This window comes from Populus euphratica, unplaced genomic scaffold, assembly GCF_000495115.2.
Source record: "Populus euphratica unplaced genomic scaffold, PopEup_1.0 scaffold3.1, whole genome shotgun sequence".
Classification (NCBI taxonomy): domain Eukaryota; kingdom Viridiplantae; phylum Streptophyta; class Magnoliopsida; order Malpighiales; family Salicaceae; genus Populus; species Populus euphratica.
In genome coordinates this window covers 2,915,923-2,928,864 of record NW_011499847.1, presented here as the reverse complement: position 1 = coordinate 2,928,864, position 12,942 = coordinate 2,915,923, and the positions used below count along the sequence as shown (strand labels likewise).

General features: G+C 36.0%; 2 protein-coding genes across 2 annotated transcripts; both read right to left on the bottom strand.

Moving 5' to 3' along the window:
- Nucleotides 1-1,342: 1,342 nt before the first annotated feature.
- EMB2219 (Mitochondrial transcription termination factor family protein) lies at nucleotides 1,343-4,805 on the bottom strand. Its single transcript, XM_011050176.1, has 6 exons — nucleotides 3,918-4,805; nucleotides 3,228-3,636; nucleotides 2,859-3,074; nucleotides 2,524-2,631; nucleotides 2,077-2,351; nucleotides 1,343-1,815 (listed from the first exon to the last, which is right to left on the bottom strand). Exons 1-6 carry the CDS (start codon nucleotides 4,607-4,609, stop codon nucleotides 1,497-1,499), a joined length of 2,019 nt encoding a protein of 672 aa, XP_011048478.1. The 5' UTR covers nucleotides 4,610-4,805; the 3' UTR covers nucleotides 1,343-1,496.
- Nucleotides 4,806-5,012: 207 nt separating this feature from the next.
- On the bottom strand, nucleotides 5,013-10,934 carry LOC105142502 (probable LRR receptor-like serine/threonine-protein kinase At2g16250). Its single transcript, XM_011050166.1, has 4 exons — nucleotides 8,250-10,934; nucleotides 7,666-7,794; nucleotides 6,634-6,656; nucleotides 5,013-5,991 (listed from the first exon to the last, which is right to left on the bottom strand). The coding sequence occupies exons 1-4, from the start codon at nucleotides 10,205-10,207 to the stop codon at nucleotides 5,387-5,389; spliced, it is 2,715 nt and encodes a 904-aa protein (XP_011048468.1). The 5' UTR covers nucleotides 10,208-10,934; the 3' UTR covers nucleotides 5,013-5,386.
- Between the last annotated feature and the right edge of the window lie 2,008 nt (nucleotides 10,935-12,942).

Here is a 12,942-nt window from a genome sequence, read left to right as displayed (position 1 = left end):
ATTTTTATGTATAGATTCTACCATTATTTGCGTTAAAAACACTATTTTGTTGAAACAGAAATTATATGTTTCTCTCCTTGCGTTACTGCCCTTGCTACTTCATGAACACAACATGTTAATTACTTAGTGTGAATAGCAGCACGCTAATTAATTAGTATCAACAGTGCAAATGATGTACTATTTTAATTATAATCTTAACCAAATATACATAAATATTAAATTAATCTTAACTAAAAATATTTTTTATAAAACAATTTTTTTCAAATTATAATCACAATAACTACTACAAGACCAAATACAATCTGTTAGAGAATAATATAAATCATATCCTGAGACCTTACCTAAAAGTTTAAATTTTTAGGTGAAATGATTTTTTAACATGGTATCAGAGCCTTGATAACCAAATAGTCTCAAGTTCGAATCTCACCATTCCCATTTATTTGATAAAAAATAAGTATAAAGTAATGTGGACCTGTATAAGTTTCAAGTTTAAAGGGATTTCATTTGAGGGAATATCTTAAAAAATAATATAAATTATATCGTGAAACCACACTTAAAAATTTAAGTTTTTAAGTTTTTAAACGAGTTAATGTTTTGATACAATCCAAACCCTTTGGAAGCATACGAGCTAGATTCACTCACATAGCATAAAATACACAAGCCAAGGAAGCAATTAAGTACCTAAGGTACGTGCAGAGCCTAGGCAGGAGCAGCAACATTCTGAACCCTGGGGTGGCAAAAACAACTCGTCTCCATAATCACAGTCCACAGGAACCCAGAAAACTCAGTTTTGAACGGGTTAGCTGACGCATAGCAAGGCAACCCATTTAACTCATTTAATAATGGATAAATATGAATATAACTAATAAATCTTAACGAATTTTATACATGGATGGAATGAATAATCCAAAAATTGAATAATATTACAACTCCTGTCTATTTTTTTAGGTAATAATAGACCTCTTGTAACATTAAAAAAGAAAGTGAAGCTTTCTCGCATGCTCATCTAGTCCCTAATATATTTTTAAAATTTATTGAGTTCCTATATTTTATCTTCTTATTACAAATAAGTAATTAGTTGAAAGTTTTAGGTTTTCATACTTTTATGTAAATAGATTCACTCCCTCAATGAAAAAGCTTTTTACAATCAAATCCCTGTGTTACATTCATTTAACTAGATATAGGTAGCTTGGTCAAACATTCATTATGGATAGGATATGGATTCAATGGGGATGAGTACCCTTTTAAAAAATAAATAGGTCATAAATGATAATAGGTAAAGCATTACTCCTAGCCCACCCATTTAGACGTCCCTAGCTGAAACAACTTTTTAAGATTCGTGTTGAAATTATGAACAATTTTGGTAATTCAATTTATTTGGAACTGTTGTAGATTGTGGGACTTTCCAAAGGATTTCAGAGAAACACAGCGCTGAGACAGACATGTATATACACATCAGGGTACAAATGGCGTTTGAATGCAATGAGCAACTGAAGTTAATTTAAGTTTTCAGAATGCCCACTTCCAAGAGAATTGAAATTAAACCCTGTTCTTGGAGAACTGGAAACGATAATCTCAGTTTCAGGAAACTGAACATCTGTCTCCTCTTCTGAAGAGTCGGCATCAGATGCTTGAGAATTATCACCCATCAAACCAGATTCAAATTTTCGACGCCTTTCCACAGCAGCCTCAACCTTCTTCTGAAATTCTTCGTCTGTGGAAGCCAGCATGTACCGCAGTTTAAAATTAATTCGATTCTCTACCAGAACCTTGTGCCTTGGAATTATTCTGTCATCGAGAGAATAGCTGAAGAACCTGAAGATTGCATCACTAGCCATCAGCACCAAAGGTGCACAGGAAGAGGAATGAAATAAATGACCAGCAAATTTTTATTCAGCGAAATTTTTTTCTAGATAATCCAGGCAGTTACTCATACGTAAAGGGCACTGCAGCAATAACTTGGACTAGTTGGGATATTTGTGAAGCTTTGTAGAGTTGAGAGCCTCTACTGAGCAGTTATCTTGACTTACAACATGCTTCTAAATGAAACTAGTTAGTTTTGGTAGAAGTATTTACCTTGGAAACTCAATGAGATCCTGCAAAGGCCGCACCATAGTTCGCCTCAAGTACTTGTACTTCGGACGGAGGAGATCTATATTGTACCGCAGTAGCATGGGAAAATCAGCAATCATCTCACCCAACTGTCGATGGCGTATGCCAAGTGAGAGGAGGTATTTCAGATTGATCTCAAGCTTATTCACTATGCTGCATCCCAAGAGCTCAGGCCCCAAAGCTATAGCCTTTGCGATATTTCTCTCACTAACTCCGGCTTTTGTCATCAAGAATATGACCTGCATGTTACTCCAACTTTCAGTAAAATAAAGTCCAGCTTTACTTGCATTGAAAAGTGAGATGATAACTAGACAAAAAGACATGGAGATACATTTGTACAATGAAAAACAGACCATCTCTTTAAGGGGAAAAGGGTTCTTAAATAATGATATGATAAGAAATAGAACAAACCACTGGCCGGATTTTCTTGTAAAGGCTGTATGTTAACAACGGAGGAAACTTTACAAGCATGTTGCCGATAGCATCATCTCTAATGCCTATATCCTGAAAAAATCGTACCTTCACAACGAACAGCAAAATCATGTCAATTCATTAGAAACAACAGCAGCAAGACTAGCATAATTTCATTAACATCTCACTTCATGTTCAAAAGTTCATCTTTCAGGCAATCCAGAAACAGTCACTAAACATTAGCACGAGGAGAAAAATGAGATTAGCAGGATGAAATCCGAATCAAAGGAACTCAACAGGATTAAATGAGTATGAAAGAACGGGTAGTTGTGTACCTTTGGCACTATTGTTTGCTCCAAATCAACACAGAAAACCATTGGTTTAATAACAAGCATTCTCTTCATACCATCACGTGAAATTCCAAGGTAGTATAAATACTTAACAAGAGGCTTCCATCTTTCTTCAATGGAACAACCCATCAACTGTGGCTTAAATGCTAGTAATCTCCCAACATCTTCATTGCTGAGGCCAAACTCCTTCAGATAATTAACCTGAATGAACAACATCATCCACTATATCATAATATTTATTGCTAGAAGGATTTTTCAAAAAATACATAATTGAGGCAGTGCTTGTTGCATCTCAATAGTAATTCATTGGCAATCAAGTTGAGCTGTTTCAACAAGCGAGAATAATTCAGTTACCTTTTGGTTCATCTCTTCCAAGGTAAAGTATCCAAGTACCCTGGGATAATCAAAGACCATTGTGCCGAAATCCTTCTCATTCATAACCATATCCAAGAAGAACCCCACTCGAGTTTTCACTTCTTCCATACTACAACACAACAATTGAGGACATCGACTCATTACATAACCCATCCAATCCATTCTCACTCCATTGCTCTCTAAATACCAAACAATTTCATCCAATTCTTCAATAGGTCGTTCCAAAATATTTTCTCCTGCCTTTGTGAGCACCGAACCAAGAAATTCCCCCTTCACATGAATTGATTTCAACCACTCAGTAACACGTCTAATGGACTCAACATTTCCTCTTGACATGTAAATAAGCTTAGCGATCCTAGGATATGACACTGCATTGTGTTTCAACCACCTATATAATTCAGCAATCACAATTAACACATTTAAAACCACATTGAACAAAGACCACAAATTTATAAAAACGAACTAGGAAAATTATCCAAGCACAAAGTGAGATGCAACCTACTGAAATCCACGACAATGAAGTAAAAAGAATTTAATAAAAAAGTAAACTTTCTCATAAACTGACAGATAAAAACCAAGTAATTCACAAAAACAACTACTCAAACACATGTTAACCAACTCTAAACTCAATAAAACCAATGCTTCACGACCATTGAAATCGCAATATACCTTATCAGTGGTACGACATTCAACTCCTCAATAACCCTTCTAGCTCTGTCATTAAAACTCAAAAACTTAAATTCATCCATTCTCTTCATTGCAGCAGCCTTAATCATGAAAAAATCAACAAAATCATCCAATCTATTAACCAAATTCGTCGAATACGTAATCCCGAACTTCCCTTTCTTCCTCATTGCTTGTTTGAAAATCTCAGCGGTCACCTTCCTACGTATCTCAATAGCTTTCACCACCATTTCTTCGTCAAAATCATCATCGTTTTCACTGTTATAATCATCTTCACTCTGGTTTCTGAATAGGGTTTGCAAGGGAGAGTCTAAAGATTCTGCTTTTGTTTGAAAAACTGAACCTGGGAATCGTGGGATTCTTTTTTTAGTTACGAGAGTTAGTTCTTGAAGTTTAACTCTCTCTTCTGGTGTAATTACATCCTGTGAAGTTTCAATCTTGTTTTGGGTCTGATTTGGTGATTTCAGGTGATGGATGAGGAGAGAGGTGGATTTGGAGTTATGCGTCCTGAGGATCGGTTTGTCATTGGTCGTTATCGTTGTGGTGGCGGCATGGCTTTGAGGGGTTTGGTCGTGATGGTGGTGGTGGGAAGAGGAGAGTTGGAGAATGGTGGTAGAATTGCGGTTTCTGTGGTGGTGGAAGTGGAGGGGATGGTGATGATGTGGACAAGAGAGCATGATTTGGGGTGTTGAATTGGAGCGTGTAATGGATAGGGTGGCAAAAATATAATGAAAATTTAGCTAGTTTTTTCTCAAGTATTAATAAAGCGAAATATCCTACACACAGAGTCCGTTGGTTTAGTGGTCAGGGTATTGAATCCAGCAACCCGAATTCAGATCTCGGCAGGACCTTTTCTTGAACTTTGTCCTCCGAGTTTTCTAAGGTGGCGCCTTGAAGTATTTACAGTAATGGTGATTAGTAGCCTAAACCTAGAAAGAAATAAAAAATTAAAAAAAAGGCTGACTGGCAGTGGTATTTGTATGCTTCGTTTTTTTGTTCTAACATCCAGGCATTAGTCGACCTCTTTTACACAACCAAACTAAAGAGGCTAAACCAATCTCAATATGAGACCCGGAACAATAGGGTTTAAGGTATTTACCTTGCCTGTCTTTTCTTTTTGAAAACGGGAAGGTTTTGAAAGATGAAATTCTTAGCAATTACACTTTACATTGCACAAAAAAAGACCATGAACAAAATATCAATTACAGATAAAAATGGGTCCACGACTCTTCTCAATCTTCTCTATCCAATAATCATTATGTAAGCCTTGCTTGCTTCCTGTGGTGGTAGATACGCACCTTTAACACCCAGAATATACCAAAATGGGCTTGAGACCGCAATCAACTCCATGAACCATGGACAGTGCACTGGGGGCACCAACAAACAGGCATTCAAATAGGAAGCCTGCTGTATTATTGACAAAGAATAAAGAAAAATAAACATCTTTGTTAATTTTAATCCTGTTTCTCTACATCCTGCTCATCATATGGTTCAGGGAAAATCTCTCTAGAATGCCGTCTATGTGACGAGGAATGGTCACCACCACCATTTTGGCCACTACCCTGAGAGTTTGAAGTTCCTGACTGTTTAAAACTACTTCCTCCTGGCCTGGCACTGGAGGCTGCTGGAATGACTGCTACATCAGATGAGCTGTGACGCCAACTCCCAAATAGAGAACCATTCCAAGATCTAGAAGATGTTGTTCTAAGCCTTGCAGAACCAGAATTTTCTTCCCTCACTACCTTCAAAGGATTTTCCAAAGCCTTGAGGATGTATCTCATAAGAGGGCGCCTTGAAGGCTTTGGATTGAGGCAAGACCTTGCAACAATGGCCATTGCCCAAACTTCCTCCAACAGATCTTCATCAATGATCAGAGATGGATCCACAATTTTTGTTACAAGTTCCTTGTCGTAGATACTAATGAAGGGTAGAATCTGTTCTGAAAATTCCTTCAGCTGAGCATCACTAGATGCACTGATGCCCAGCTTTCCTGTAACTAACTCGAGTAATACCTTCCCAAAGCAATAAACATCATAGGCACACGTGGTTGTCAATGAACCTGTCCATATTCAAGAAAAAATAGAGTTCAGAAACTACACCAGAAACATTAGTCAACTTTAAATTATATAATATTATGGAGATTCAGAATCAAGAAACGATATCTCAATCCTCCTTGCAAAGATTATGTATCAAAAACAATTGACAGTGAGTCAGTACATTATGATTCTGAAACTAAATCATGATTTTTCTAGGGCCAAATAGCATCAACCAGTTCAGGAGCAATGCTATATGAACAGCAATTCTGCATGAGCAAATTGGGTAAACTATGATATGGCAGGTTATTTTATCCCCTGTTCCAAGGCAAGGCAGCACCTTGTTAACCAGAGTTAAAAATGAACTACAACAACTGAAATAGTATTTTACAGTGATAAAAACCACCAATCTCATAATTCAGCAATGTTAAAAAGGTTCTGGATGGAAGATTTATATTGTCTTAGGAATGGATTTAATATTTCATGTTATCGATGCCTCAACCTAAAGTTTTTAGTAACCATATGTACTATAACACCATAACAAGATATTTAATTTTGGTGTGTATGACAAACCCTAGAGCATATAGTTTCTTCTAGCTAGATAACATAATGAAGCCAGGTAACATAATCAAATTTTGGTGATGTTTTACAACTATATCTTTACGTACCAGAAGTACCTTGCTCCAATGACCTGCACATGATAAAGAAACACTGAAATCACTGCCTTGATATGCAAAAACAAGCATGCAATATAATCCCTCATTACAGCTTACTGAGGCAAGAATTAGGCATTACCAGGTATGGTCCAACCACAAATAACAAAAAAATAACAAAAGAAGATTATATGCTAGTAGTGCATCATCGTGAATTTCAAAAGTGAGTTGAACTTGAACCATATGACCATGTCATGTTCAAGACCACATATATAGTAAACTACACTATGCTAGTGTTTTCACACTTTACACTTTCTTTCTTGACTATAGAAGGTGAACGCAATGAAAGAACTCTCAAGTGTTTACTTCTAACCTTTGCAATTATCCCCTGGTCTACAAATTGGAGAGCTTCCCAAAAGGACAGAAAAAATCACAAGATCCAATCTCCTAAGTTTCAAATAAATAGATCATAACTATGGAACATCTTATAGTTAATGAAACCCAAGCTGATTAAAGGGGATGCTGCAGAAAAACTTATTAGCGCAGTTTCTGAAACTTTTCCATCGAGAAAGAAAAAAGATCAATAAAATCACCCACTTGATGTTGGTGGCAAGAAAATTTATTACATCAAATAGTCAAAAGGATTTTCCAGCTGCATATATCAAATAAAAGCGAGAACTAGAGGAAGTTATAATCAGCAGAATAGTAAAAGCAATGCTACGTTTGAGACTATAAACAACCAAAATTAATGTCATTAAAGCCAGGAATGTCTCACGCAACAGGTACTCTTGAAAAGTAAAAATTAGAAGTAATTCAACAAGGTCATTTTATGGTTAACAGCTAGGTGGAAAAATAAAATACAGACTCGTTCACCATGCAGACCTCAAAATGAGACAACCAAACCCATCACAAGAAACTTCCGTGTAGATAACTAAATATTTACATGTTATATGCAAGTAATTAAAGAACATGATATTTATCCAGGCAAGGTTGGAGATTCAAAATGTCCGGACAGTGTACAGTGACAACTTTTAATACAATACTTACTGAGGCAAACGCAGAAACCTGGTAATCCTGCTATGATGTGTATCTCCTTCTTGAGTGCAGACTTCACTCAGGCTCCCTAACCGTACTTCAAATTTATCATCAAGGAGTATACTGCTTGCTTGAACATCTCTTCAAGAAACCAAAAGAAAACAGTTCAGTAATTACAGCAATAAGATGCACTTGCAATACCCTCCATCACACCAACTCAGACCCTACTTTTAAGCACCTGAACTATCACACAGGGCCAGGGCATTAGCTTCACAACAGTGAACTCAGGATTGACATAAAAGCAGACTTATAGTTTACCAATAAATTGTGCCACATAATTAACCTTGGCATTGAACATACAGCTATCTCATGACATTCATTTAATAGGATTTGAGATGTGCTACGATTTGTCCATATTTTATTGAACTTCAACGACTATATTGGGCACATAACTAGGTGTCTTCCTACACAATGCATGGAAACTCACTCACTGGAACAAAGAGGAAGTTAAGTGAACTTACTGTGATTGACAACAAAAAGAAATCACAAAAAGGAAAGTGAACAAGGCAACAAGAATAAGCGTATCTTCAGATTACCTGTGCACAATGGGCGGAGTGCATTCATGATGAAGATATGATAAACCCTCAGCAGCTCCTGTCGCAATTTTCAGTCTTGTTATCCAATCTAATGATTGCAAACCATCTTCTGAATTGGTTTTCCTGTATAAGGAACTTGACAAGTCTCCATTTGGCATATGTTTGTATATCAGGAATTTCTCATTTTCTTTCTCCAGGCAATGTCCCAAAAGGGGAACCAATCTGGGATTTGAAACTTTACTAAAAAAATCCAATTCCAATAAGTACGCTTCCTTCCTATGGGACTGCAGATCAATCTTTTTTATAACCACAGGGATCCCACTTTCCAAGATTCCCTTGTAGAGATCCCCTGAATGGCCATATTTGATGAGGTTCATGTCGCCAAAGTCACCAGTCGCTAGGAGAAGCTGCTGATAGGTGTATATCTCTCCTAAACTTGAAAAGTCAATTGATACACCAGGAGGTGGTGGACTGCTCCCAGAAGGAACTGGAGTTGCTGGACCAACCCCAACCCCTCTTTGAGTTTTATTTCCCGTCTTCCGGATGAAAAAGAGCAGCAGCACTATCAATATCACCAAAAGCAGAATAAGCCCAAATCCTCCCAAAACACTTACCAATATGATGACCTTTCTTTTGCTGTTCCCTGAATTTTCCCTTGCAGGAGGCTGTGTGGAGTTCGGGAGTCCAAAATTATCAAAAGTCAAGCCCTTTTCAGTATAGAAAGATGTACAGCCAAGCAAACTCCTCTGATTTGACAAATTTTGGAGACAGTTGCTAACAAGAGAAGCATTGTCACTCACATAATCTGGAACCCTGCCTTCAAAATAATTACCTGACAAGTCTACAAAGCTGAACCTTCTCAACACAGGTGTAAGACCTCCATAAAACAAATTCTGGGATACATTCAATTCTGCAGTAGTGGTATTAGTATTCAAACTAGCATTTGACAGCATACCAGTGAAATTGTTGCCGGAGATATCAAGCAAGCGCAATCGAGGCATTGACCACAGCGCATCAGGGACCGCACCACTAAAACCATTGCTCTTCAACACCACAGTCTGCAACTGACTTGGAACAGGAAACAAATTGACTGGCAAAGACCCGCCAAGCAAATTGATCCCAATCAGCATTCTCTGCAAATTCCTCAAGCCTCTCAACTCTGCTGGCAATGACCCAGATAATGAATTGAAGCTCAGATCAAGGTCAACCAAGTTCCTAAGGTCACCAAGCTGAGCAGGTATCGAAGACGACAAGTTATTGATAGAAAGATTCAAATACTGAAGCTTTGAAAGCATCCCAATGCCAGGTGGAACCGAACCGAACAAGAAATTCATAGAAATATCAAGCCTTGTCAAATTCTGAAGCGAACCAAATGATACAGGAATAGATCCAGTAAACTTATTTGACGAAAGATCAAGCACTGAAAGTCCCACCAATTGTCCCAAACTCGACGGAATCATACCCGTCAAGTTGTTATCATGCAAATAAAGAACAGTCAACCTTGTCAAATTCCCTAAACTCCCCGGAATAGCATTACTTATCAAGCAAGAAGAAAGATCAAGAGCTTGAAGGGAAACAAGCCTTTGACCAAACCAATCAGGAATTGAACCAGGAAGATAAAAACCAGAAGCATTAAAGGATTTAAGTCTTGTTAAATTAACAAGAGAATCAACTCTAAATTGGGGGTTTCGAGAACCAAGTCTAGTCCTTTTAAACCCTGAAATGTTAATTTCACTAACACTACCATTCTCACATTTGATACCATTCCAAATTGAACAAGGGTCTGCCTTTATTGGCCATTCCCTGCTTCTTAACCCCAAAGAAGATCTTAGTCCGAGTAAAGCTGCTCTCTCTATTGGTGAGGTAAGCCTCTCTTGTTGTTGTTGCTCAAATGTAGACTCAAAAAACAACACCAGAAGTAAAAACTTCAATGCTAATACACTCCTTTGATCCGCCATGGCTTATGGAGATTGAATTTCTAACACAAATACTCTCTTCTTCATATCAAAGATTCAAGCTTTGCATGTAATAAGCATAAATTGGTACAAACAAAAATGTGGGTTTTTTATTTGGCTTTCTCTCACTGCAAAGGTTGTTTCTTTTTAGTTTTCTCCTCATTAAAAAGAAACATCGAAAGGTGACTAAACTGCAGACACAGACTCTTACCTCAATCACAAGGTTTCCATTCAAGATTTGTTGGTAACCAATCTGAATCGCGCTATCTCTCTACCTACTCTCTCTTTCTCTTTCTAAATTCCAGCTTCTTCAGTTGACGAGAGAAACAAAAGATTAAAAAAAAGAAAAAAGAAACAATCATGTAGATATAATATTTCTTTAAAAAATAATTAGAAAATTAAAAATGGCTGGCAAGAAAGATACTGTGTGTGGACTATCACAGTATCTCTCTCAAAACATATAGGAGCAGTGAAGAAGGAAAACATAAAAAGGGAGGGCTCAAAAGGCTTCTGGTGTTTTGAGCGTGTAAGCTTTGACAATTCATAAAGTAAAAGACTGATCTAGGATAGTGGCTTGAGCTTTGCGAAAAAGAGGCATGAGCCAGGGCTCAGCTCATGGGTCAGGAGCTATGGACCCGTGTTTCAGGTAAATGTTCCGGTGGTGCCGAGGTTATGCTGGATTGGTGGTGTTGTGTTTGACCTCCGGTAATCATGCACTTGCCAGCTAAGTTCAAACTACTCTTCCTGGCACTCCCCTCATCCCCTGTTATTTATACCACAAGTACACTAATGCAGTATTGGTAATGTGTTTCATTTTCTCTGTCAAGATTTTCTCTCTCTGTAAGAATACAGGTGCATGTAATTATTTATTTAATTTTTTTCTAATTTAAGGGAGAAAATAAACGATGAATTTATGTCACTCAACTGCTCAAGGAAAGTTTATTAGAAAAACGTGGTGCGGATGGTGGTGGGGACGTGTGACATTTATTAACCAGAGATACTTTTCCATAATTAGAAAGAAAACTTGTGGGCCCAGAAACGCAAATTTTTCAAACTTTATTTTCAAAGAATTTAAATGATTTATGGGATTTATTGTTCTGATATATGAGATTTTTTTTTTAATCATGGAAGATATTTGATAAAAAAAAAGTTTCTTCACCCTTAAATGTTTGTCAAGTAGCATAAAATATTATTTTTCTTGCTTAATCAAGAAAAATTTAGAAAAATAGGAGTAAATTTTTTTTTGTATTTAGAATTACATTTAAATGTATTTTAAAAATACGATTTGCTTTAAAATTAAATCAATATAAATATATTTTTAAATAAAAAATATTTAAAAAAAAATATCAGCACACAGTGCTAAGCATGCGAGGGAGAAAAAATAGAGCATAACTCATCCAATCACATGCCGGATTGAGAGTAATTCGAATTTTCACCAATCTAATAATAACTTATTATTTGCTGTTTTTCCAGTATTATTGAAGGGGAAAAAAAAAAGCATGCATACGATGATTTGAATACAAGTATGCCGTGTCGGAGAGAGAGATGATCAAAGTACACTATAAGTGGTCATTGGTCAATGATTCAATAGTCAAACCAAACATAAATTTCGGGATGAATTGATGGTTTTATTGTGGCAGTGGGTGAATAAAAAACCAAGGAGACGATGTTGATGCTGCTCACCTGGACATAACGACGTTGTTTTATTTCATCTTCTCGCTCTAAAAGTCATCGTTGAATTAAAAGAATTGTATTTCGTAATTCCCATCATCCTGAGTTTTTGTTTATTAAATTATTTTTTATATATTTTGAATGTATTAATAATATAAAAATATTATTTTAATATATTTAAAAAAATGCTATACACCATCATAATTTCCTGAAATATTTTCTAACTTAAAATTAATTTTTTATTTTTATATTGTTTTAATATGATGATTTTAAAAGTAATTTTTAAATATATATATATATATATTATTTTTATATATTTTTAAATAAAAAACATTGTAAATCATAATTAATACCACATTCTTAAATACACCCTTCATAACTCACATCAACCTAATATATATTTTTAAATTATTTTAATTTATTAATATAAGAATATGTTAAAAAAAAATACTCCACGCCATCATAATGAATTTCATGGAGCTGGTTTTTTTTGTGTCCTGACCTGGTCCCCGTATGAGTTTTAATCCTAACAACAGCGGATTTTATTTTATTTTTTCAACAACTGATGATTTTATTTTACTAGCTGTGCTGGCGTGGCAGCAATAGTTGCAAAAGCGGGGCTGTTTGTTGCAGCAATTGTTGCCCAGGGGTAGTTTGGTACGTGTAAGGGACAAAATTGAAAGGTGTGTTGGAGGGTAAGTTCTCAATATTTCATTATGTTCTATTTATGAATAATTATTCGTATTTGTGCGTTCTTTTAAACATAAAAGTATTAAAATATTTTAAAAGGAAATAGATGGAACACATTTACTGTGCTAACCTCGAAGAAAGGATACATAAAAAAAATAAAACTCGTGACCCATAAAAAATGTCAGAAAAATCCATAACAATTTTAACCTTGTTAGGTTTGTTGAATTTATAATCTCTGATGTAAGCTATCGTACTCTGTCGGGCTTCAACGTGTGGAATCATGTATTTTCCTCGTCGTTTAATGAGTTGCTTGCTATCTTATCTTTTCTCATCCATCACTTTGAGGTTTTTATTTCTTTTAACATTTAGCTATTTGA

Bases quoted from the DNA above. Each gene is read 5' to 3' on its own strand.
- EMB2219 (XM_011050176.1), bottom strand. From the start codon at position 4,609: ATGCTCTCTTGTCCACATCATCACCATCCCCTCCACTTCCACCACCAC. The intron at 2,632-2,858 runs GTACACAACTAC...TTCGTTGTGAAG, and splicing joins AGCAAACAATAGTGCCAAAG to GTACGATTTTTTCAGGATAT. The intron at 2,352-2,523 runs GTTTGTTCTATT...AGTAACATGCAG, and splicing joins ACAAGAAAATCCGGCCAGTG to GTCATATTCTTGATGACAAA.
- LOC105142502 (XM_011050166.1), bottom strand. From the start codon at position 10,207: ATGGCGGATCAAAGGAGTGTATTAGCATTGAAGTTTTTACTTCTGGTG. The intron at 7,795-8,249 runs GTAATCTGAAGA...GGTTTCTTGAAG, and splicing joins ACTCCGCCCATTGTGCACAG to AGATGTTCAAGCAAGCAGTA. The intron at 6,657-7,665 runs GTAAGTATTGTA...TATCATGTGCAG, and splicing joins AGGTTTCTGCGTTTGCCTCA to GTCATTGGAGCAAGGTACTT.